At 33.8% G+C, this 21,712-nt stretch overlaps 1 protein-coding gene across 3 annotated transcripts in view; it reads right to left on the bottom strand.

The window, feature by feature from the left end:
• CSMD3 (CUB and Sushi multiple domains 3) overlaps positions 1-21,712 on the bottom strand; it is a 579,207-nt gene that overhangs the window by 32,950 nt on the left and 524,545 nt on the right. For all 3 annotated transcript variants that reach the window (XM_041470732.1, XM_041470731.1, XM_041470730.1), the window contains 6 exons: positions 20,968-21,141; positions 16,942-17,127; positions 13,885-14,058; positions 8,057-8,239; positions 6,282-6,458; positions 2,786-2,965 (listed from right to left, as the gene is read on the bottom strand). In XM_041470732.1, coding sequence (XP_041326666.1) covers positions 2,786-2,965; positions 6,282-6,458; positions 8,057-8,239; positions 13,885-14,058; positions 16,942-17,127; positions 20,968-21,141 — 1,074 coding nt within the window. The remainder of the gene's footprint in view (positions 1-2,785; positions 2,966-6,281; positions 6,459-8,056; positions 8,240-13,884; positions 14,059-16,941; positions 17,128-20,967; positions 21,142-21,712) is intronic.

Raw genomic sequence — 21,712 nt, forward strand, 5'->3', positions numbered from 1 at the left:
TCTAATACAATTTAATCTGGTAAAGCGAGTTAGGATAAATGAGAAGGTGTGGTGATTAAAAATCGAGCAGAGAACACACAGGTCACAACAACAGAGGAAGTTAAATGCTGCACCCATAATCTTTAAAGTAATGTTTATCTCTGTCATCTTGCAGGCTTAAAAGAATTCAGAGGTACTAGGTAATATGAGTAATATGTATTTGAATGCAACCTGCAGAGGGTTAACTACGTACCGTTTATACATTCTTATTATTCTCTTCAGTGAGAGAATCTCAGTTACATAGACCATAAATATACTTTACACCAGCATTCATGGCTGTTTGAGAATACTAGTGTCAAATAACCCTTTGCCAGCCAGTAAATCAAATCTAGATTTTGGGACCTTAGTTTTGCTCCAGAAAAGGACATGATAGCTTTTGCCACACTTCTATGATGTTTTCAAGAAAGAAATTCAAAATAAGTGCTCTAAGCAGCAGAATTCTGTCTTCATTCTCCAAGAGCTTCACAAATAGTCCTTTTAAAAGGGTCTGTAGATTTTAAATTCTGAGCTGACCAGTAAGGGAGGAAATATTGGTGACTATTTGGAAAAGGACAGAAGAAGTAGAAGAAAATAGATGTAACATCAGAATTTTAGGATGAGAAAAGGAAAACAAAACAATACCTAGCAACAAGCCAGAATGCTTCTCTATTTTCATCAGAGACTTAGACATAAATATGTACCACGACATTCTCAGTTTAAGAACTACAAGTGTATTACAAATGCAAGTCTGCAAAAAAGACAATATTAGAATATTTGAATATTTAGTTGCAGATGAACATGCATCCTTTTCCAACTTGGCATAGCAAAGCAGTATTTATATCTTCTCTTTCAATGGCACAGTGACAATTATGCATGTGTTTTCTGCCCAGATCATTTTCCAATTATTTTAACTAAATAGTACCAAAGGACACTGGCACTTTATTTGGACAGTAAAAACTTATTGTTATATATTTACACTACTGCATACTATATATTATTTTAATTACACTATTAACTTGCCTAGTGTACTTACAGCAAACTAATGTAAAGTAGAATGAAATTCTGAGAACACTAGAGATTCTTCACAGGATTATTAATTAGCACTTATACAAGCCTTAAGTATGTATGATCCAAAACCAGAAAGACTCAAAAATTCAAAGTTAAAATTGACAGAAAAATTCTTTCTTTGTATGATTCCGCTTGAGTCAAATCAGAGTTACATCTCAGGGTCCCAGTCTGGCATCCTGTACACTATATGAATTTGAGCCTGAGAGACTTTATAAAAAATAGCTGTTCTGTCTCATGATCTTCTAACTGTTGACTTACAGCCACTCTTGGAGACAAACAGACTCTTGGTCAATATGACCACTATGCTCATTCTTCAGTTCTTAAAATAATTTTTAATTGAAACTGAGGCTATCTCTGAGTACAATGCAAATAGGGAAAAAAAAGTGAAATGTCGAGGATTTCAGTGTTTGACATCTTTAAGAATGTGTCAGGAAAATCACAATGCAAATAGGGGAAAAAAAGTGAAATGTCAAGAGGATTTCAGTGTTTGACATCTTTAAGAATGTGTCAGGAAAATAACCTAAAAATTGATATTGTCAAAGATGAATTAGAATTAAACTGGACTTGGTAAGATATTGGGAAAACTGTGTTCAGCAAGAAAACTAACTGCAAATATGGTGGAGCTTTGAAATTAATTTGATCTAGTTTGACAAATTAATTCATGGGAGGAAAACGAGCACTGCTTAGCAGGTATGTTACTTTGCTTCCTTAAAATGAAACAGAAAGAAGATGGTTACAAAAAAATACAAAGGTAGATTACTAAGTTCTGAAAGAATAGAAATCAGATGTAATTAGTGTGAACTCAGAAAAAACACACCAAATGGTCGTGCTGCTTTTCTACAGATATAGTATCAGGGAGAGAAAAAAATTTCTCTAGAGAGAACTTGTTTTAGCATTGAGCAAATGAGTTTCTCAGAGAAATTATTTTTGATGAGACAGATAAGTTTGTCTTTCAGTTCTGTTCAGATTTTTTGCAGTTAAAATTTTAACAGGGTACATGAAAAAAACCCCAAACCCAACTACAACAACAACAAAAAACCCCCCCCCCCAAAAAAAAAAAAACCATAAAAATCAGGTATGCAATTTGAAGAAGAGAAAGAAGGAATATCTTGAATATCTTGAGATTAATACGTTTGACTTCCACAGTAGAGAAAATAACATGAAGCAGAAAAATCTTTATTGGGTACTTTGCAAGAAGGATTTAGTCTTTTTGTAGCAAGGTGATACTTAAAGTTGCACATCTAATAAAGGAGGGATCAGGAAAAAATCTTAGCATTATAGACAGAGTAATTCAGATTAATTTGCCCTTGATGAAGTTCACTTTGTATATATTTAGATCTTTCCCAGAGGTGTCTTTTAAATGTTTGAGTGTTCTCTTTGTAAAACAGGGACATATACATGGTTACTTTCTTATGACATGCTAACTGCAAGTATTACTTTGCTGGGTAGTTTAGATTTGTTAAAGTATTCTACAGAACTATAAAAAACTGTTCAATATACTGTGTTGCAGGAATACAAAACAGAAAAGAAGCAATAGATGAAGTAATTGTTTCTGCAGCCAAGGAAATCAATTAAATGTATTCATACTAAAAGTAAGTTTTGATTTCTGTGGAAATACACAATAAATTAACAATTTGCAATAAACAGCGTAGGTAAATGTCACAGAAGAAATAGCTGACAAGCAAAATAAATGTTGTACCTTTGCATGTTGGGATTGCTCCACTCCATGTGCCGTTGCTAGTACAAGTGCGAATTAAGGAGCTATTTGCTTCCATTGTATAACCAGGTTGGCACATATAAGTAACATTTTGTCCAACAACATAATCATCGCCATATCTCATGCCATTGGCTGGGACTCCTGGATCTCCACAACTGATAACTGCAAGTAAATAGTTGAGGAACATATTTTAAAATCTAAGTGAGATTTATCTATATGTGAGGGAAAAAAACCCCAAAAAACAACAACATGACAAAACTAGGTATTAATTGGGGAAAAAAAAAAAAGAAGAAGTAGCATAAATCTTATCTCCACCAAGAGAAGATAAAGATATGCCATCCTAATTAGCTCTCAAACATACATGGAGCTATATAACTCTTATATTTGGAGAATGTAAATACTTTAGTTCAACAGTAATATTAAAGGACTGTACAATTTTGATTGACAAAATTTCAAGATTACAAAAAGAAGAAAAAAGGCAAGAGATAATACATTTGCCATTACCACCCTTGGATATGCTAAAATTTTCCTATCAATTCAGTTTCATTTAAAATAGTAGATGCCTATTACTTACTTTACTTTTCTATGGTATCCTGAAAGGAAACAAAATCTGGAAAATTTAAAATATATGCCTGCAAAAGCCTCCCACTTTATAAATGCTTGCATAGTTGCTCTGTAACATAAACAGGTGAGAATATTCAGGTGACCCCCAAACATGGGGTATGGCTTACATAAAAACTAGGTCTATAGTACTTTAATGTGTGGGAGTGGTTGTTAAACCTTTTATGACTTCTAGTGTCAGAAGATAATTTAATTTCCTAATGAAATAAAATACTCATAAGGAGTTAATAAAAAGTTTTATATAATTGTAATCTGAGAATAGTATTAAAACAGGTAAGTTTCCCTCAGATCTGGTCAACTGGATCTATCAATTTCTGGAACAGTTTTTAGAGTAAGAAATCTACAGAACACTAGTGGAAATGCTAAAAAAGTGAAAAGGGGAGAAATCTATTTCATACGAAATATAGCTTCTCATGTGTTTTATGGTTCATTTTATAGTAAACTTGAAAATCACCCTACAGCATTTCTATTTCTTCTAGAAAAGTGTGAGAAGCAGTTTCCTGAGCAGAGTACACATCCTGGCCACTTCTAACTCAATTCCAAAGCATGGCTGATGTGAATGTCACCCTTTCTGGATCTGGATCTGGATGTACAAAATCCCAAAAATCCAGGACTACATATTTGTGGTGTAGCTCCCTTGACCTAATAATTTGGGACCTGAGAAACCAAGATATATGTAGTATAACTTCTCTACAATTTACCATGGTCTGAGTGAGCAGATGCTAATTAAACAGCATATATAAAATTTTAAAATGTCCCATGCAATCACTGTATGGATACAGAAGAGATTAGAAAACATACCACAGGGTTATCTGGATTACTGTAAAGGTAGCTAATGTACTGATAAAGAAAACTGGAGATCAGTCTATTTTAGCTTGCCTGGTAACATAGTAATTTCAAATTTTTAAAAACTAAAAAGCCATAGATTTTTCTTGGTCACTTTTCAAATAACAGAACTGGGAAAGACAGAACTGTTTATCTTATTTACACACGTACATTCAAATAATCTGAAACTTTCTTTATTTGATATATTCTATTTACTATCCTTAATGTGTAAATTTTACTAAAATAATCCTCAATATTTTTACAGACATACTATTGTTTTGACTGAATTAAAATATAGAGCTAATGCTTTTATCCTTTTTTCCTCTAATCTTAGTTTCATTTCAGTTGGATCACCTTCACTCAAGTCACTATTTTAGGGCAAAACATCTTAAATTGTTGCAGGGATGCTGACCAGAAGAGCATTTCCTGTTGAGAGCCAGTGAATCCCAATAGGGTGGAGGTGGGGAGCCCCAGGCCTGTGCTGCCCAGCCAGGGTGGCCTTCAGAGGCCGCCTGGCCTTCTGTGTGCTGTGCCACAGACCTGCTGCCCGGGCACGGGCTCAGCCCGCTCCAGCAGACGCTGCAGGCACGCAGTGGTTGCACCGCGCTGACTGCACGGCCTCGCTGTTTACTGAGCAGTGCAACAAGAAGCTCTCATGAGAACGTTGTTTCTGTTTGGATGCTGACTTGGTAGCATTGTTTCTTTCTAAGAAAATCCTACAATAGCTTGCTATGGTCTAGGTCTGTATGATGTTGCACAGGGGTCAGTCCTGTTTGATGATACTCGGCTCCCCGCTGTAAAAGAGCATAAAATTATCTACACTATTCTCTTCTTACGGTGTCAGCTCTAAGCCCCCTAAATTTTGATAACATCTTGACTAAACAAAAGTGATATATCCTGAATCTCCCTCTCTTCGTTTTACTACACTTCCTCTGTCAACATATTTCAAGTTAAAATCTCATGTTTCTACTTGAGTAACGTGTCTTGAGAAGACTGTTGTGGGATGCATTTCAGTAAAATGCTATTCTAAAATACAAGAAAAAATATAGATGCAGTTGACTTCATCTTTGGTACAATTAATCCAGTTCTCGTTCTAATTTATAAAATAATAAATAAACAAAAACACTGGGCTCTCTCTCAGGCTTTATGACTGCAAAAATTCATTAAAGATAGATTTAAAACCACAAGAAGTTTCATGATCTAGATTTTGGCTTCTATTTGGGTTACTCTAAGTATGTTCAAAATTTAAAAAAACAGTTTGCTATACTTCTGATGAGGATATGTTTTCTGAAAATGATAGGCAGTCTCATGCATCACATAAATGTAAAATTTTCATAATTGCTACTAAAAGATGAACTAGGACATGTAATAAAGAAGGAACAGATGGGCTTGAAAAGAAAGTGTTGCAAAATGCTCATTATGAATGTTAGAGATGCTGTAATAACTTCTGTTAGTTGGGTAGCCAAATGAGTTTTAAGGTTAATGAAGAGGCCAAACAAAAGATGATATGTCAATATGGGACAACAGTTTCGAGCTTGGAGCGACTAAGAAAAGAATCCTCAAGTGGTCATGACAAGGTTTTTACTCTCATTACAAGGTTTCTACTCATTACAAGGTTTTTACTCTCTGGAACAAGAACATAATATACTGCTAATTTTTCAAAATGATGTAAAGCAATTAAAATAAAAATGTCTGGCTATGTCATATCACAAAACATAAACAAGATTTAACATATATACTAGTAAAGAATTAAAGTATTAATTAAAGAATTAAAGTAGGTAGATCATATAACCATACAACTCCCTTAAACTGAAACAGCAATCTACACATTTTTCTACATCCTGCCTTTAAAAAACATATTCTTCACATTTGCACAGCACTATATTTTTTAAAAAGTATTTAGCATACAAAATCATGTCAGAAGTAGTGCAAGAAAAATCTGAAAATTTATTGGCATGATACTTCTATATTTTACTTTATTACTTTCAGAGGAGAGGAAAAACAAAGATTATTCATTAGAAATGTGTCTTACTTGTGCAGTTTGGCAAGGATCCAGACCACGTTCCATTGGCAGTGCATTGTCTTACAGATGATCCAGAAAGTATGTATCCTTCCATGCATGAATAAATTACTGAATTAGAGAATGTAGTCCCATCAATACGAAGTACTCTTCCGTTAGCAGTTGTTCCTGGATTACCACACTGCACAGCTATAAAGGAAAATATGGAATATTTTCAAAATGTAGTAAAGATGATTTCTGAAATGGGAAAAATTGGAGAAGGAACACTCCTTCTTCCAGCAGTGTTACTTGGTTGAAATCCATTCTGTTGTCCTTAAAAATATAAGTTTCACCACCTACTGATAAGGCACATTGTACAGTAAAAAGCTGTGTGCATGACTTATTCTTTTTTCCCCTTTGGTTTGTAGAGAAACAAAACCTACAAATTTAGCATCATGATCTGCATTAGTGAAAAGACAGTTTAGCTACAAAGAAAACCCCTTCCAATTATGAAAAAAACCCTGATCTACAATTATATTCGTAATTTAATTTGAATCATGCGTTCCTAGCAACAAAATACTCTTCCTAATTCAAAGCATGGAATGGAGTCAACTTCATAGGCAGGCAGAATCCTGATGTATCCCAGTTCTTTAATGTTCAATTTGAGAATTTGAATGTGTCCTTCTTATGTGATTATATATATATATATATATATAATCTGATCTATATGACCTAAACTACAACAATAGACCTGTGCATGCACTACCAACACCTACATTTATCTGTGAACTATATTTATGATATCAAGAAAGAAATATCATCAAAACCATCTTAAAATGTATAAGAGCTGATTTATTTCTGTAATAGATAAGGTCAAAGGAAAATAGCAGATGGTACAGTTGGGCATAGCATATCCCTTTTGATACCATCATAAATAAATAAATAAATAAATATACATATATATATGTATATACATATGCACACACACACATATATACTATATTTTGAATGCAGTGTGAAGTTGACAATCATTCAGCAGAAAGAATATTACAAAACCAGGTCATGAAACAAGTTTTTAAAATTAAATTCATTCATACAGATAACACAGTCAACAGCAATAAAGTAAAAAATAAGAGTACAGGTTCTCAAATTATTTTCTTCTTTTCAAGACACTTTGTTTTGCAAAATAATCTGTTGGCAATTATTTCCTATTCTGAAGCAAGGTAATTTAGACAATAAATGATTATTCAGAAATATCCTCTTATAGCTTTCTTTTATGATAATTTGTCTACCTTGAAATTTCCAGAATTTTATTTTACAAATAAATTACAAATAATTTGTTTCATCATTTTGTTTTCTATTGAAAAAAATAATGTCACCAGTATTATTAAATGAAATTTTAAGTCAACCATTTATACATAGATGAATAAATCTAAAGAAATCCTGACACTGACATTTTCCTAAAACTGTGGTTTTTGTCTGAAATTCAGACAAAATTGTTATTAAAGGTCAGGTTATGCTCCGATTTTTTAAGTGAAAAAATATTAATCAAAAAATTGAGTTCTAAAGGCTTATCTATTTTTTTCCTCAAAATCTGTAAACATGCAGTTTCATGGGTGCCAGGAACTGGTTTCAAATTTGTCACCTGACGCCAAGCCATTGCTATAGTGCAAAAACTTATTTCAAAACAATTTTTCAGTCCAAAATGACTGCACCTGTTCACAACAGAAAGCTGGCAATGCAAAATTGGTTTTCTGATCAACGGTATTAAAAACACAGTTTAAAAATGGAGTGGATCTTTGATGTACCTTTGCACTCAGGTTGCCTTCCTGTCCAGCTTCCATTTGCCAAACATGTTCTTTCTTCAGAACCATGCAGGATATATCCAATATCACAGCTGAAATGTATCGTGCTTTTAATTTTAAAATTGTTTTCCTCCCTAGACCCATGGCCTGGGATACCTGGATCACCACAAGAACCAGCTGTGTCACCTAGATTTTAGAGCACAAAGATTAGAATAATTATGAAATATTATAAATGTATAAAGTATGCCTCTATGTTTTTATATATAAATTTATAAATATATATAAGTTTTTTTTTTAAATCCCCATACATATCAGTGGGTGTGAGTCCCTATAATTGCAAAATTACTTGATCCTCCACTAATTTTTTGTACTTATTTTATAGAAATGCAGAAGAAAAATTATAATTTTCTCAAATTCTCCTAATACCTTGCTAAAATTTTGATAACAGAATTATCAAATAAAATAGGGGGAAAAAGGCAAGCACAAAACCTTGGCAATTTTTCATTTTAAAATAAGGAACTCTGAGGAAAACCAAGGTCCTGATTGCAAAGACAATTTTCTTGCGTATAACTAGTGTTCATAAAATATTTCTTAGTTTTATGATATCACCAGAGTTGGAACAGACATGAAGCATTTTCCTGAATTCTAGAAATGTTGAAACATCATTTCAAAACTGCCTGATAGGTAAAATCTCCCTCAGGTATAAATGTTTCAGAAAATTCTCGGATAGAGGGTTAATGGTAAATATTTTCATAATGTTAAATGCTATCTGTTGTATATAAATGTTAGAATAATCAACACAGTAATAATGATAACAATAAAAAGTAATTATAACATCTAAGATTATACAGCTAAGTCTTTAACTATGTAAGAACTTTTAGGAAGTTCTAGGTAACACATGATATGAACAGCGGCTCATTTGTTAGAATATTTTAATATTTACTTAGCATCATCTACTTTATTTTTTTAAGAGAAATTTAAGTTAGTTCTCTATGTAAAAAGTGATGAAGTTATATTACATTCCTGAGTTTCAATCCTGAAGAATTGTATTCTAGAAATCTTGGACCTCCACTGTTCTGGTTTCTTCCCCATATAGCCCATCTGTTTTTCTAACAACTTGCAAATAAGTTAATACCTTCTAGAACAAAAATATGTCAAACATACCAATATTTCTGAGAGAAAATCTCCATTCCTTTTAGTCAGTTACACTGTTTTAAATAAACCTGAAATATTTCAAGATTCAGGTAAAAATAATTAATCCTACTATGTATATAATCTGTAATGCAGATTTTCTGGGGTCTGTCTAAGCTTAAATAGAAGTAGTAAGAGCAATTTTTACAAAGAAATAGTAAACAGATTTGAAAACTCTGAATATGCAAAAGACCAAAAGTGACAAACCCACCATAGAGGGGTTCTGTGGGAAGTTAGCACCCTGGAGTCGTACATGCAGAGAAAAACAAGTGTTCTGCTGCCTTAGTTGGCACTGTATATGTGTAAAAACTCCTGTTGGGAGTGAAGGGTTGGACACAGCTCTGACAAAAGCATGCACAGAACTGAATAGTGAAGGCAGAAGAATAGAACTAGCTTCCTTTGCTTTGAAAACCATAGTGCATGAGCAAATACTTGGTTTATTCCATTATGTCTAAGAAGTACACAGTACTATGTATTTTAATTATTTCATAAATAACAAATACACTCAAATAAGTAAAAGGTTAGTTGTCTGCTTCAAAATCACAGACTGAGAAGTTAGGCTGCTCTCTGTTTACCCATTTCATTATATGACACAGATCAGTAAAGCAGACTGAGAGCCCTGTTTAAAAAGAAATTGCAAATAGTTCCAAATTATAGCAAAAGAATTTATAAGCTTTCAAAATAATTTATGTCCAAGGTACTTAGGTGACTTAACAACCCTCTAGTATGAAAAAAGTCTGCTTCATATTTTTGAAATAATTAAAAATAAATTCCCAAGTCAAGGGTGTTTTTTGTTGTTTTGGGAATCTGCATCTTACATTTTCTAGTAGTATTTAGTTAGACTATGACAAAACTGGAACAGGGTCTACTCATCATTCTACACTTGTAAAGTCTCCACAATAACAGCTCAGTTTTTGGCAGGTTATTTAACATTATGCCTAGAAGAATTTTATGATGAAAAAATGAAAATAGGTTATTTGCTATGCCAAATAGAAATCACATATTCTTCTTCTAAGTGAAATCACGTGTTCTTTTGTAATGCCTAATCATTACTAGGGATTATTAGTCTTTATTTTAGGAAGGTTAACCACCAGCTCTTTTGATTGAAAGTTACAGAAATAATTTTTCTAAATGACTAATCACATCACATCAGATGGGATGGAATCAAAGAATCACAAAATAAGCCAAGTTGGAAGTGACAAGGATCACTGAGTCCAGCTCCTGGCCCTGCACGGCACATCCCCAAGAGTCACACCACGTGCCTCAGAGCATTGTCCAAACTCTTCTTGAGCTCTGTCAGGCTGGTGCTGTCACCACTTCTCTGGGGATCCTGTTCCAGTGCCCAACCACCCTCTAGCTGGAAAACCTTTTTCTAACATCCAACCTAAACCTCCGCTGACACAGCTTCAGGCCACTCCCTCGGGTCCTGTCACTGTCACCACAGAGAGAGATCAGTGTCTGCCCCTCCTCTGCCCCTCATGAGGAAGTTGTAGACTGTGATGAAGTCTAAGAGAACATATTTTTATTATCTCATGCAGATTCAACTAAATTGCTTTTACAGTTAGTTATGAGCCATCCTTCACCCACATGAGTAACAAATTCTCAGTTGACATTTAATCTTGATGAAATGGAGGATTTTTAGACTATTTACAACCCTTCCTGCACTTATGAGGAATTCTACATTGCAAAAAATGTCTGACTCCATCTGATATGCATAGGGTGATTGAAAACTGTTTCTGAATGCCAGTATATATCAATGGGACATGAAAATTCCTTCTAGCTCAATGTCATGTGACAAGAAACTGTCATAAGGATGATATTACAAAATTTAGTTACCTTATGTTCACTGATCTAGGGTTTTCTTTTTTAATTCTTTTTCATATACTAAAAGGACAAGTATGCTTATCTTTTTTCAGTTAAATATTCTATATTATATATATTATGAATATATCAACAATCATGCAAATTTTAATGTTTTAATATGCATTAAAATGAAGAAACCAATTTAAAGGCTAATAATGAAAGCTGATGATTTAACATATTTTAGATGCAAAATACAGAAATTCTGTGTCATGAGCAGAAAATTATTTCATAATGAGAAAGCATTTCAGATATAAGCTTTGAAAACGAAGTCTCAAAGTTTTACTAAGAATTATAATTTGGTACAGTACAGTTACAGAAAAGAGTTTTATTCTGTACAATTTGAATAATTATGATTGACATTTAAATGTTCCTATGTCATGGAAAATTTGTCTTCATGTATTAAGAAAAAGTACTTAGATCTGATTAGAGTTTCCTATGTGTAGGTAGAAAAACAATAATTAGGAAAAAAAATCATGTACAGCTCTCATAATATCCCAAGATATTTCAACACTCATTTAATTTAATAGAAGTTCTATAGAATAGTTCTATTTCCAGTAGGGCTGCTTTGATATTTTCATGTGTATTTTTAGTCTGTATTCCTTTTGTCTATTTCCTAAATTATTTTTGCAAAATTTAGATTTTTAAAAATTTTTTCTCTCATTAGCACTATGAAAAATTATAATAATAAGTAGCCTTAGATTTTATCTAAAGAGGATTTTTCCCCCATAACAAATATGGATTCGCTCTAGATGTAAAACCACTTTTTATTAAAATAGTTCAAATTTGCAAATACATTCATATATTGTTATTTATTAAATAAGATTATTTTACACTAAAGTTTGATATTAGTGCATACCTTTACAAATTAAAGATTATAGGAACTTGATCTTTGCTTAATTGTGGCAAATTTCCTTTCACTTTGTTAATAGAAAGTTTAAGGATTAAATTAGGTATACATTTTTCTAGTTTTGTCACATTCTGGGTTCTTGAGAGTTTGCAGGAGAAAGTTCAGATACTGAAAAATTCTTCCAATACTTTAGAATTTAATGCAATATTTTAACCAAGAAGCTCCATTTTAATATTTAATATTATTATTATATTTAATATTAATTTTCAAATATATCTTCCTTGGGCTGTAAAATTTTGTATCCTGAAACGACAGCTGATAATCAGTCTATAACTGATTACACTGAAGAAATAAGGGCAGGAGAGAAAAAAAACCAAAAAGGTTTTGAATATGTGAGACCTCCACCTGGACTACTGCATCCATTTCTGAGGTTTCCAATACAACAGAAACAAAGACCTGTTAGAGCAGGTCCAGAGGAATTCACTAAATATGATCAGAGGGCTGGGACACCTCTGCTGTGCAACAAGGCTGAGAGAATTTGGGCTGTTCAACCTGAAGAAAGGAAGGCTTCTGGAAGACCCTACTGTGGCCTTTCAATACATAAAATATAAAAAAAAATTATATATGTACAGTGGCAGACATTTCTTACGATGTGTGCAGTGAGTCGCTGAACAGGCTGCCCAGAGAACTTGTGGATGCAACACCCCTGGGCGTGTTCAAGGTCAGGTTGAACAGGACTTTGAGTAACCTGATCTAGTTGAACACATCTCTTCTCATTGCAGTAAGGGAGGACTGCATGATCCTTGGAGGTCCCTTATACCACAAACCATTCTATGATGCTAGTAGAAGATGTCCTTACCTATAACCAGAAGTTGGACTAGATGATTTGTAAAGGTCCTTCTGACTTCCACCATTCTGTATTAGAGTATTATTTACTAATACTCTAAATAACCTTGGATTTTGAATGTGAAACTGGTAGAGCATAGTCAGTCTTGCACATCTGTTATTTTTCACTTCTAGTTTTGGCATAGATCTAATCTAAGAAAAATATGTCACTTATGTTCTTATTATTTTCTGCCATTAAACATATCTAAGTTCTCTGAATTACACTGGTTTAAATAAGATTCAAAACTCCTCTGATTTCATAAATTAAATTATGAAATATATGCAGGACAAGAAAGAACTTCCACCAGTATTTACTGAGAATTAAAACTGATAACATGGTTAACCTTCATCACAGTATTTGTTTACATAGTCTGCAATAACAAAAGGGATTTAATCAAATCCCAAATTAGTGTGTTCCTTGGGTTTCTGTTTTTCACTTGATCACTGCTCTTAAAGTGAGTCAAGCTGAAGTTGTGAAATACAATATTCCTAAGCAATAAGTTCTTCAGAAAACATATCTTGATTTCAGTAAGAGCTAAACTATTACAAGGATTAGGTGGTGTTCCCTCAAAAACTGAGCACCCTGTCAAAATTACGTGGAGCCTACCTGGCCTTATACAGATGGATATATTACACAATCAAGCTATATTTGAGGTGTCATCAAGCTAGTAGGCATTTTGCAAGTTAAAAGAAAAAATATAAGAAAATTGACCCATCATCTTGAAGAGAAAATGTTGCAAGATTTTACTGTGGAAAGTAACGCTCTTGTCAGAAATCACATACAAAGCAAACTGTTTTTGTTAACAGTCAACTGAATGTGAAAATTCTTGTTCGTATTAAGTGCCACCAAGAAAGTCTACTTCTTCCAGATTATTTTCCTGCTAACACTTTATGCTTACTTTAGTTTTGCTTTTTTTTTTTTTTTTCCTACTGAGGTGGTAATTCAGCTTTATACACGATTTTACAGATTTTTAAATGGTCTTTTGAAAAAATCAAAATATATTCAAAACAACTTCAGGTGCAGTCATTAATTCACATATATTACCTGAGCAGTGAGGAAGAGATCCACTCCAGTGTCCATTTAACTGACATGTGCGAGATGACTGCCCTAACAGCGATCGTCTCCCTGTGCAGGTATAATGAACAGTAGAACCAAAGGTATATTTATCTCCAGACAGCACGGCGTTAGGAGGAACTCCAGGATGTCCACAGTCAATCACTACAATGCATAATTATTGGAGATAAAAGAAGGTTATTATCACTGATCATACAGTTTTTAGTTTTCACTTTCATAACTGCACACATAAACTTTGTGAAGGGGTTAACATTTTTAGGGTTTGGGGGAAGGGGGAAGATCATGGGATTAGAATGCAAGATACGCTTCAGACCAAAAGCTGTGAAAGAAATGTTTGGAGGTGTCAAAAAAAGATATTTTAGATACATATATTAATGTTCAAAACCACTCATTCACTAAGTTGGTCTTTATGTCATGAACACATACACACACCGTGTACTCTTCAGAGAAAAATTACAGGAACATAGTATCTGCCAAAGTCACTGGTGTGGTAGAGAATATGCAGAACTTCATCTCTCTTTTAATAGTTCAGGGCAAGGAGTTAATCCAAAATTTCATAAACCAATCCACTATGTACACAAAATGAATCTAGGCCTGATGTTTGATTTATCTTACATCTGTCCATAGTATGCAGATTATCCTTGCCAGAGATATTTGTATTTATGTACCATGAAACCCACAAAATAGAGCAGCAAATATCAGTGTAGTAGAATCAGCTGCTAAATCATACAATTGTAGTTTTTATCAAAATTTCATCACAATAAATACTGTTTTCAGCATGCCTTTTTTACTAAAGAAAAATGCAGATCAGAAGACTGATCAGGATCAAAGATGTGTGCAATTCCATGGCATTTCAGATACATGCAACAGTGCCATGATTGTACAATACAGCGTAAGACCAAAATCATATATGGCAATTTTTCTTTCTTAAGTCATTATTATGGTCTTAGAGTTTTTTTTTATGTGTATATTGATTTGCATTTAATGACATGTTGTCCCACAGGTCCAACCTTCATGGTGCAGAACCTTCCTGACAGGATCACAAAGGATTTAGCAATGTGGTAAGATCTTGACCAACTTTGATTCCTACCTAGTGTTGCTGACCCCTGTGACTGTTCCGCTTTGAGGACTTTGAGTAAAACATCCAGAACAGTCAACTTCACATAAAAAGCATTTGTTGTCAGCGTGTTATTTTTTTAATCAATTGCTTCTAACTAAAATATACTATCAGATATGGATAATTATTGAAAATGAAAACTTAGAATATCATCAAGAAAAAGGCATATTGGTCATGCAGGCTTCAACAACATGAGACCTTTATCTTGTGAAGAACATTCACAGTTTTTCAGAATATTTTGGTTATCTGTCGTATTCTTGATTGATTCTTTTTCCCTATTCAGATGTCATACAGGACACAGTTAATTTCATACTGGTACCTTACAGTTTCCACCTTTGGGTTTTCCTGTACACACTTTTCTGTTTACATTTATATCTAGAAGTCTTGGATCCCTAATAATTTACTTTAAAAATTATAGCAACCTTAATATTACCCTTAATATGATTATGCACTCTACAAAATTTAATTTGATATTAATATTTTCAGGATGGCATTTCATATGAGAATTTGATTGAATTTCTTTTTTTTCTAATACTAACTCATTTCTTCCTATTTTACCACCCTCATAAAAAAAAAAAAAACCAAAAAAGCAAAACAAAACAACTCTATATTTAATTTAAACAAACTATTTTTAGTTTAAACCATTACTCCTTGTGCTATCAATACACACCATAGTAAAAAGTCCCATTCCAGCAATAATTTGAAAAACACTCCAGAAGCTCTTAAAAAAAGGCTCTTAAAAACTTTTGGTAAGCTTACAGTTACAAAATATCATGGATACCACTTAGGTAGAATTCACTGACCCCTCTATAAAAATGACACAAATAAAGCAAAAGATGCCCTTTCAAAAGTATATTTATCACTTTTACTCCCAAAGCTCTTTTAAAAAAAGAATAAAAGCTGTATTATTAAATTACTTGTGACAATTCAGATAAAAATGTCTAAGAGATTAAAATACAAATGTAGAAAGAAGAAATCTTTGCAACTTTACCTTTAAATTAATTTCTCTTTGGAGATATTTTGCTATTAAGGAATATTTGTCTTTGGCAATGATAATGGTAATGTTGCCTTTAAATTTAACGTGTAACCAATAGACACCTTGTTTTAATTTTCACTGTGACTTGCAATCAAGTTACTTATCCCATCAAAGAAAGGGACAAGTTCCATAAATGAAATTTTTATCAATAATAAGAAAAAAAGTTCATTACTGTCTTATTTTTTGAGAGGTAATAGTAGAACTAGTGAAGCCCCCTGAGAACAAATAGCTACAGTATTGCAATTATCAGTCCATGATTCCTGAATAAGGAACCTTTATCCTCTAATCTCTAGAAAAGAAGCTTTTCTCAGTGAAAAATGTTGATCCTAAATGAAACCCTTTTCACAGACTAATAGAGAACCAGGTAAATCAACTGTCCCAGCCAATTAAAAGTCTAAGAAGCATCTCTGTCTAGACCTGCATCACAGTTAGAAAGCTGTTCATGACAAACCAGAATAAAAATAACCTACTTGTGTTGATCCACTTGCCTTAGTGAATAGGTTGTGTATGAGTATGATGTTCAGGTACGTCTATTAGTGTGGACATCTTAGGTGCTCCACAGTGCTATTACTGGTGAAGTCAATGGACAGCTTTTGACCTTGCATCACTGCTATCAGGGATTATTATGCTGGAGCATTCAGAGATGTTTCTTGGCCATTGCATTTCATAAGTATTCTCTGTTATTTGCTACATACAAGAATAATATAACTGCTATTTCAGGAGCTACTGAGACCCTCCAGCAGTACTGCACACACACAAATGTATATAAATATGATTATTAGAACTGCTGTCATGAGACTGATGAAAATGTTGTGTGAAATAATACCTCATCTAGTCCACATTCTTTGTAGAAACAAACTCATTATCTACTTACTAATGCATTCAGGTAGAGGTTTGTCCCAGTGGCCATTTGGTTGACAAATTAAAACTGAAGAGCCAAACAAAAAATATCCAGGATTGCAGTCATAAAATACCACTGTGCCATACGTGAAATTTCCATGTTCGATTTTACTTTCTCTTATAGAATTTGCAGGAATTCCAGGATCAGAACAATTGACCACTAAAAAGAAAAAGAGCACAGACTTGAGAGCCATACTAATACAGTCACCTAAAATGGTCTCCTATTCTTTGTAAAAGAAATGTCCAATGTATTGCTGGTTTTATATACCCTAACTTTTTATAGAATGGTAGTGAATTAGGAAGAAGAACTGAAACTATGAGACACTACAATCAGAAGATGTTAAACCCAGAGCAAATAAAAGGAAATGCTTCTTTACAGTGTGATAATACTGTAAAATTATTGGCCACTAAAAGTTACTGAACATACCAATAAAATTAATTTATATTCCTGTCTTGACACACACTACTGTCTGCAAATAGAAACATATTTTGGGGCTAGATGTGTTTTTGGTCTAACACACACAGAAATGCAAACATACTTATATGTTCCTATACCAACATTTTGATAATGGATCACCTTTAAGACATGTTTTGAGCTAAAGAGCACAAGGTCAGTTAGGTAAGACAGAGTAAGAACGTATCACAAGAGGGTAGGAATTTATAAAAATAGAGGTTAACTTTAATGGTTAAGAATACTGATGACTTTTTTGAGTCCTTAGCGCTTTAGAAGTTATATTTCTAAAAATTTCTGAATATGGACTTTTTTCCCCTTTTTTTGGTGTCTTACAGCTACCTGTGAGTTCAGTATAATACTTATTTAGGGGGTCATGAAGAATATTTTAACAGTTTTCATATGATTTCATCTGGTCAAGGAAACACATCATCACTTATTCAAAGTGAAAAAAAAAAAAAAAGAATTCTAGAAAACCAAAGTTCCCCAAAAAAATTACTATCCCTAGATCCTTATAATCAACTGCATGTTTATATACATGCATTTGCACATACCTGTGTGCAAATCCATATATCTGCATGTGTATTCAGGTGGAATTTCCTGTGCATCAGTTCCTACCCATTGCCTCTCATCCTTTTACCTGGCACCACCAAGAGGAGCCTGGCTCCATCCTCTTGACACCCACTGCAAGAATGCATGACTGGATGGGCTGTTTGGGTCCAATCCGGCTAGATATGGATCCCAGCCCACACGATCTTAAATGGACAAAAGGCAAAAGACCAGAAGCGCTCTTCTCCATGTGGTAATGTTCTCTCTTTATACCCAGGAGAAACACCAGATGGAAAAACACATGGAGAAAAGGGGGTGTTTCCTGCTGGCAGGAGACTTTTATACCCGGGGAAATGGGGGCAGAGAAAGAGGATCACAGCCAATGGAATACCAGTGAGGAGGGGCGAGGGGAGGGACTGACCAGGGCGAGACCAGCAATGCTGACACTTAGCAGGGGGAAAAAGGGGGAGGAACATAAGTGAGCAGTGCAAATTACTAAACAACTTGTGCAAACTACTAAATAACTATTTAGTGCAATACAACAACCCTCCCTTCAGTTACTGACAGTGATGCAGTCCCCTCTTAGTCACCTCTTCTCAAGACTGAACAGGCCCAGCTCCCTCAGCCTGTCCTTGTAAGAGAGATGCTCCAGACCCTAATAATCTTTGTAGCGCTCCACTGGACACCCTCCAGGTTCTCCAGATGCTCCTCACTAGGGCTCAGCAGAGGGGCGGGACCACCTCCCTTGACCTGCTGGCAATTCTCTTCCTAATGCACCCCAGGACAACACTGGCCTTCATGGCCACAAGGGCACTGCTGGGCTTGTGGACAGTTAGTTGTCCCCCAGGACCCCCAGATCCTTCTCTGCAGAGCTGCTCTCGACCCCCAGCCTGTATCGGGGCATGGGGTTACTGGAGTTACCCTTCCTTCCCCAGGTACAGGACCCTGCATTCACATTTGTTGAATTTCAGAGATTAATATGTATGGATGCCTATATATGAAACTATTAAAATGTGCTGAAAAGCTCTGTAATCTGCAAAGAAAAAATGGTATTGCCAGATGCAATTCAAGATCATTTTTCCTAACTAAATCACTTAATGTAGTAATTTTATGACTCATGTCCTCTCTAGCCACTATTCTAAATGTTATAGTCTGCTTGTGTGCTTCTTCTAGCAGGTCTCAAATATTGATATTACAAGCCTAGAGAACACACCTTTTCCAAGGACAGAAATAGCTTTCTGCTTGTATTTGACTTTTTTAACAGTAAAGGACAGAATGATTTGTTAGCTACATTGATGGTTAATATTGATTTTTTTTTCTTTTCCTGGAGCAAAGCCTGAGCTACATTTCTCTTTTTTTTTTTTTTCCTGTTTTTCCCCCTGCAAGGTTCATTGAATTCCAGCTCCTGATCCTGAACAGCACAGCTCTAAGAACCACACCATGTGCTTGAGAATATTGTCCAAGTTCATGTTGCTAAGCAATGTTAAAGCAATGAAAATAATTTATTCATTATTCAGGATCAGTGAGCACTTGAAACAAAATACAAGGAACTTTGACCATTTCAATGGTTTTCCACAATTATTATGGTTGGCTAAGAAGCTAGACATTTAACAAAGTTGTAAATAGTATAACAGCAAGTGCACTGAATTTATATGAAAAATTTATGGGACAAAAGCAAAGACTTCATAACAATGTTCAGCCTTTTCTATAATATTGCACTTTTGGTAGTTTACAAATATGCAAGTTAACAGTTTATTATGATGTAACTTCAAAGCAAATAAAACAAAACCATACTAGAATGGATTTCACTGCACATTGCTGAAATTATTAATGATGCCCAACACAAGATTAGTACTTATTGTTTTTAAACTCTCTCCTAAAACTGATACACAATTTCAGGACTGTGTAAAGTTTCAAAGAGTAACCTTATAAACCTGAGTAACCTGATCAACTTATTTACCAATCCCTACATGCCAATAAGTTGTCAGCACTTTGGCACATTACTCTGCAATATGAGAATACCAAGGTGACTGATAGCAACTGGATTGAAAATGAGATTAAGTAGGTACCCTAAACACACAGTACATGTTTAGTACTGTAAATTTAGTAAATAATGTCTTCTCATCAAGAAAGAATTCCTCGGAAATTTACGTTCTGCAAACTATTCAGCAGTATCTCTTAGGGGAAAATGATCAAATGAAAGTGGAGAGCACCTGTTGAAAAGAAAATACAGTCAATAAAACTTGTGTAAAAATGCATGATTTAGTTTATGCACAGATCAAAACCCATGGAAGCTGCAGGGAAGATGCTGAAAAATAATCATTAGAATTTCCACATATGTGCATGTAGGTTACAGCAAAAAGTACCTTTTTCTAAATAAAACCAATTATTTAAAAAGCATATAGAGTTTTTAAAAAGACATGGGTGACAAAACCTTCCTAAAACTGTTGATGGAAAATTAAATATGACTAATATCATACTATTATTTTTCTAAGTGAAAGAATTTTACATATAATATCTAGAAGCATTGAGAACGAACACAAATGATCAATGTTAATAAATTAGAATAGCAATTTTCAAAGTCAAGATGCTCAGTGAAGCACCAATGGAAAGGTAAAAGGAAGAAAAGTAGCTTTTCTTATGTATCTGCTAGAACTATATTGGCTAAAAATGCAGAGAAAATCATTTCAGGCTTTAAGGTCTTAATTATCTCCACATAATTTTGCTTCAGTAACTTGTAGAAACAATTTTTTAAAAAGCAATACAGTCTGCAGACACATAAGAAAGTTTCTCTGCAACTGTTATCCTGGCAGCCTGACTGTAAAAAATCATAGCATCACAAAAAGTCTTTAATAATAAGATTATTATGCTAGTTAATCAGTCTTTTCATTGGTGAGAAAGGAATCACTTTGTCTTGTGTTCCTTTACTCTCTGTTTATTTTTTTTTTTGCCTTAATTTTACAACATTTAGTTTGAAACCTGTAAATGCTGCTTTCTTACCTTTGCATATTGGAGGTGAGTGGCTCCACTGCCTATTAGCTTGGCACTGAGCTTTGGTTGGTCCTTGCATAACATATCCAGTATTACATGAAAATGTCACAACATCATTGAAGTTGAAACCATTTCCACTTGTTCTTCCATAGATAGGACTACCAGGGTGACCACAGCTGACAGCTAGCATAGCACCAGTCAAAAAAAAAAAAACCCAAAACAGAACAAGATGTTATCACTTTTCATTATTTATTATATAATAGATAATAATAATATAATAATATTTTCAAGTTTTGATATTATATGATACTGCATATTCTCCATTATATATTCAAGTTCAATAACTTACTTAAATTTTTAAATAAACTGAACTTAATTTGGCATAAGGTAATGAAAGCAAATGAAGAAAACTCTTCTGAAGAAACAGGAGAAAAGCAAGCACTAGATTTTCATTATGTATACTCTGAAATTGAAAGAAAATATTTCACTTAGTTCCTCAGGTATTATTTCTTACAAATTTGTCTTATTATAAACTCAATATTTTATCTTTGTGACCTAAATACTTAGTGAAGCTATAAATTTATGACTATTTTTTGAAAAAAAAAAGCCCAGAACTATTGGCACAGTGAAATGTTTGTAAAAAATCTATATAAAGAAGGTAAAGTTTATGTTCTGTGCCTACAAAAACCAGACGAAAGAAAAGTAAGGAAAATTGGACACAAATTAATATTCACAAAATTATGCAAAAACACTT

Source organism: Pyrgilauda ruficollis, unplaced genomic scaffold (genome assembly GCF_017590135.1).
Source record: "Pyrgilauda ruficollis isolate IOZ18807 unplaced genomic scaffold, ASM1759013v1 scaffold25, whole genome shotgun sequence".
Classification (NCBI taxonomy): domain Eukaryota; kingdom Metazoa; phylum Chordata; class Aves; order Passeriformes; family Passeridae; genus Pyrgilauda; species Pyrgilauda ruficollis.